The 5,078-nt window shown below is 36.0% G+C and overlaps 1 protein-coding gene across 1 annotated transcript; it reads right to left on the reverse strand.

The window, feature by feature from the left end:
- LOC107629179 lies at positions 1,879-4,970 on the reverse strand. The gene is given in 4 exon segments (XM_016331896.2): positions 1,879-2,377; positions 2,745-2,835; positions 2,838-3,387; positions 4,128-4,970. Coding segments are annotated over 4 exon segments (1,605 nt in total). The 5' UTR covers positions 4,896-4,970; the 3' UTR covers positions 1,879-2,181.

The following is a 5,078-nucleotide window of genomic DNA, read 5'->3' on the forward strand; positions in this document are numbered from 1 at the left end:
CTATCATTTTTTAATAAAAACAACTTTATTTTAGTGATGATCGATATAATTTATCGTTCATATTAAGTGATTAATTCACCATTCAATAATTCAGGATTGACTAAAGAACTAACTAGTTATATAAAGTTCCTGGATTTTTTTTTCCTACTTAAAAAGGGTTGCATTCTAGTCTATAATGTGGATTACTAGGATTCTCCCACTCACTAAGATAGTCATAACAAATTGACAATGTTAATAAAAGTGCTATTAACATATGAAATAACAAATTGAACCACGATTTATTTTGTCTAAAGCACTTAAGCTTTTTCCCCCACATGTCATGACTATGAATGAGAAAAAATAAGTGGATATTAATTTGCAACATCATCAAAGATTATTTCAATGCCTGATAATTAATTAGGGATGCAAGTTCAATTGTTCAAAGTATATTAACTTTGTCAATATATTGCATAATTAAGCTGATTACCCACAAAGGCCACGTATTGCAATTTTTCCAACTTTATTTTATTTTATTTTATTTTATTTTATTGGGTATTAAGACAGATAGAATTATAATTGTGAACCTTTTTGCGAGTAAGGACTCGGAGCCCACACGACACATGCCTTGGATTTTTCTGAATATTATTTTATCATATTATATGAAGTTAATTTTATCCATCTTTGTCTACCAAATAAAAAAATATTAATAATTACCTTTCATTTCATTATTATATGCCACCTATAAGTCTTTATAACATAACCACATAGTTGAACCACTTTACCTGAATTATTATAGTACCTTGATGAGCTGGAAGAATGAACAAAACAAAAATGACACTATCATGTAGTTAATACACACATCTTTTAATTTTTATTTTGCCTTATTGCGTTAGGATTAACTTATTTGTGGTTCAAAATAAGCTATGATTAAGAAAATGTTCGAAGCTATTCATTTTCTTAAAGAAGTGTAACTACTTTTCCCACCCCAACTAATTGTTTCCAAAGATGGCTTTAAAAGTACATTGATGAAGCTAATTATAATAATAATTGAGTATCAAAGGATGTGAACGATCGTAATAAAACAACAACACTATGTTTTAATTTAATTTTCTCGTTGTCGTTTTCTCAGGATTAATACCTAATAGACTAATAATGCTATTAAACATTGTTCTTGGAACTTGATTTATATGGTTAAGCTTCTTGTGGTGTTGGCTTCTTTTAGTTGATGTTTTATTTGGATTTTTGTATGATCTCATGTGTTTATCCTACTTGTTCTGCATACATATATTTATCTATTTAAAAAAAGAAAAAAAGAAAGAAAAACATTGCTCTTAGAAAGTTGGAATCCTACTTCAAACTAATTAGGATTAGGCTCATGTAAGGTAGTTAGTTACTTGTTAAAAGAATAAAATAGTACAATAATAAATTTAGAATTGTGTAGAATCATAATCCGACTAAGAAACCACCATTAGTTAGATTTTTGTTGTGAAATAGAAATACCCTGTAATTTGAGATAGTTAGTTTTATAGTTTACCAATGAATACACACTGTAAGTAGCATCAAGTTTCTTAGAAATTTTCTTAATTGCACAGCTCAAATATGAACAGGGACACGTGCATGTGCATATGCATGCAACAGTAATTGAAAAGTGATGCTCACAAATCACAACAGGGCACATTAACATTAATGTCCATATGTCCTAGCTTAGGCATAACCTTATAGCATAGCAAAGTGGGGGCAGGGAAATATGACATGACCTTATGAATGGTCCAATACGCCACAAGAGGTTGGAAATTCGTTGCACCTTTAAAGGAGCCCAGTATGCAACATGGGCTCTACTCTACCAACATGTCATTTTCAATTTTTGTAGCGTTAATTATAGGTAAAATTAATAAATCATAGCACCTATAAAACTGATTATGATAAATTAAAAAAGAAGAGAGTATACAAATTTGAATCAAACATTACTAAAACCTCCCACCGGTTTCCATAGACTATTCACACTTTGCTAGTCAGGTATGTGCAAGTAATTTTTTGTTTTCTTTCCAAAATCCGACTGATTCATTTTGAGAATATGTGAGTCAGCTCCAAAAATTTACAAATTAATACCAGAAAAAGGGAGGATTAGGCAGATGAAATTACTATTTGAGAAATGCAGAGATCACACCACAAAACAATTGACCTAGCACTAGAAGGCACATATTAGTAATATTCATCATCTGAATAATCAGAGTCAAAAAATTCGTCGTCTTCCTCCTCCTCTTCTTCTTCTTCTTCGTCCGAGTCCCTCGCATGATCCTCAAACCAAATATTGTCCTCAGCCCAAAGTGGGCAAGAACACGTTGCTTTCTTGTTCTTCCACTCGGCTCCACAGTTGTAGCAGAATTCATAGCCACATCTATAATAATAACCAGAGAATCAGTGGTGATAGAATGGAACAAAAGTTTAACTAATTACAGGTTAATATATCATTGCTTCCCAATGAAGATACTGGGATTCAACATTGATAACTTCTCATATAAAAATCTGTTAATGAATCTCCTCTTCAAGTATAAAGAAGACATTTATTCCTTATTTCCTGTTAAATACTTCCATCACCTGAAACTTTTACCTAGCAATAAATACTTTGTAGGTATACCAACATAAATTGGGATTGTGATGCCACAATGAACATCTGATTTTAATTTCAATTTTCAGTTAGTGAATCAACGATTACAAGAGAAATGATCACAACTTAGGTTAAATCGAATTCAATATTAGAGTACCTGCAAGTCATGTGATAGCAGCCTTCAGCAAGTTCAATCATATGGTTACATTTCACGCACTGGCGCCATAGACTCCTGGATGCCAGAAACCTGATTGTTCAAAATCACCAATAAGATTTTTGGAGTACTCAAAAAGCTCAGTTTTTGACATCAAAGCAGAGCATCGTGGATAGGGACAATAAACTTTCTCAGTAACTGGAATTGAAGCTTCCAACTTTCGCAGTTGCATGGTCTCAATTAATTTATTTGTCAAGAATTTCTTGCAGCTGTCAACTTGAAGCTCGGAATTGCATCCTTCATGAGGGCATTTTGGCACCATCCCATGAAGCAACTTCACCTCCACATGTTGTCTCATGCAAGAAAAGCAATACCGGTGTTGACAGCCATCAACCGAAAAAAAGTTATTGCCATCGGTATCCTCCAAACATATGACACAAGTTTCATTCAGATTCTTCATACCGTTAGAGTCCGCAGGCGCTGTCAATTGAGAAACGATTGCATCTCTTGCAAGCTTAAATGCATACTTGACATCATGTCTTGCTAGAAGCATTGGAGCACAGTAAGTAAATTTTCTCCGTAGCAGATTCACCTGATTGACTAGCACAGCAACCTTCCGCTGTTTCACAGGCCATCTTCCCCTAACCTGATCCGTAAAACACTATTAAAAATATTCCAACCGTTTTTCTTGACACCAAAAAAAGTTCCAACCAAAGACAATGTCTGCCATCATTTTCATCTGAACAACAAAATACTATAATTTAAGCTATTATCAGGATTCACCCTGGTTTGTTTATTGCTCCAAAAGTAACAAATTTCAAACAACAAATCCCCCAAGAAGCATTTTAAAATCTCAATTCTGACACGAAACTGGAGTAAACACATCATCAAAAATAAGAGAATTCCTAAAAGGAAACTTAAACTACTCTAGAAGTTCGAATCCTAGTCATGTGCATAAAAAATGATCAAGAGAGTTCCAATTCATTTAAAAGGATAACATGTCAGGACATGCTACATCCCCGAGAATCGGGAGCAAACTCTCCGAACACCTAAAACCCAAAATGGTGGTTGGTAAACATATCCCACCCCAAAAATCTTCCCACCTGAAACCTCTAAAATCACATCTATCTTAAAATTCTTTGAATAATATTTACAAGAAATTAACAAGAACTTCGACACTAATATACATTCCTCTCTCTTCTAAGTTCTAACGAGTGAAGCCTCCTAAACCCAACACTTGCCAATCCATTGCACTCACAAATCAAGAGAAACCTCAAAGAAATCATCATCATCATAATCTTAATAAATTGGAACTTTCAATTCGTATCAACGACAAAACAACCAAAACCAAGAGAAGAAAAATAAGAAAAGGGAAAGGTGCCTCACGAATTGGAAAATTGGATAGTAATCGCAGAAGAACCGAACACGCTTCAAGTCCAAAGCGAACGCAGCATTCAAGCCTTCGATCAAAGCCTTAAGATCAGCAGCAATCTTGCTCGTTCCACACCCAATGAGTGGCTTTCGCACCTCAAGAATCAAGTTATCTTCAGGATCACAAATCGCAACCCCAATCCCAGCCAACAGAACCTTCTCTCCGTTCTTCAACTTCTCGTCATTGCTCACCAAACCCTTAAAGTAAACCCTAAAAACCGCACCATCATCGTCTTCGTCCATTTCCAAATTGCCCTTCCGAGTATTATTCTTCTTCGTCGACGAAGAAGAAGAAGAAGAACCCTCCCCGAAGAAGAAGGGTTTCTGGAAGTTATCGCCCCACTCGACCCAATCATCTTCGGGGATTCTAAGAATTTCGATGGCGACTTTCTGATCGTGGACGCGACGGTTGAGATCGAGACTCGTTTTGCGGGCCTCAGCCTCGCTGAGGTGGCGGTCGCGAAGTTCTTGCTCAACCCTCGCGAGTTCTTGCGCCTGGAGTGTTGTGGCGTTCAAAACAGGGTCGTTTTTGTCATCGTTGGTTGGTGGTGGTGGTGGTGGTTGCGGGGAGGAAGAGGAGGAGAGGGAAGCGAGGGAGGCGGCGAGAGCTTCCTCAAGCTGTAGTCGGTATGCGAATTCGAGATCGGAGTCGATGGCCTCAGCCGTGGCGAGCTCACGGCGTTGCTCCGATAAGAGGCGGTGGAGGTCGTCGTCGGAGTCCATGAGGTAGTTACTTGGTGGTGAGTGAGTGAGTGAGTGTGGGAGGGAGTGCTTCTTTTTTCTTGCACACGGATAAATAATTGGAGAATTAATGTAAATATGAAAAAATTCTTATTATTTTTAGTATTTAAAGTTTTGTAAAAAAAATTAAGTTATGTTTTCTATTTTTCATTTTTACTTCTTTTT

The sequence above is a fragment of the Arachis ipaensis genome, chromosome B03, assembly GCF_000816755.2.
Source record: "Arachis ipaensis cultivar K30076 chromosome B03, Araip1.1, whole genome shotgun sequence".
In the NCBI taxonomy this organism is placed as follows: domain Eukaryota; kingdom Viridiplantae; phylum Streptophyta; class Magnoliopsida; order Fabales; family Fabaceae; genus Arachis; species Arachis ipaensis.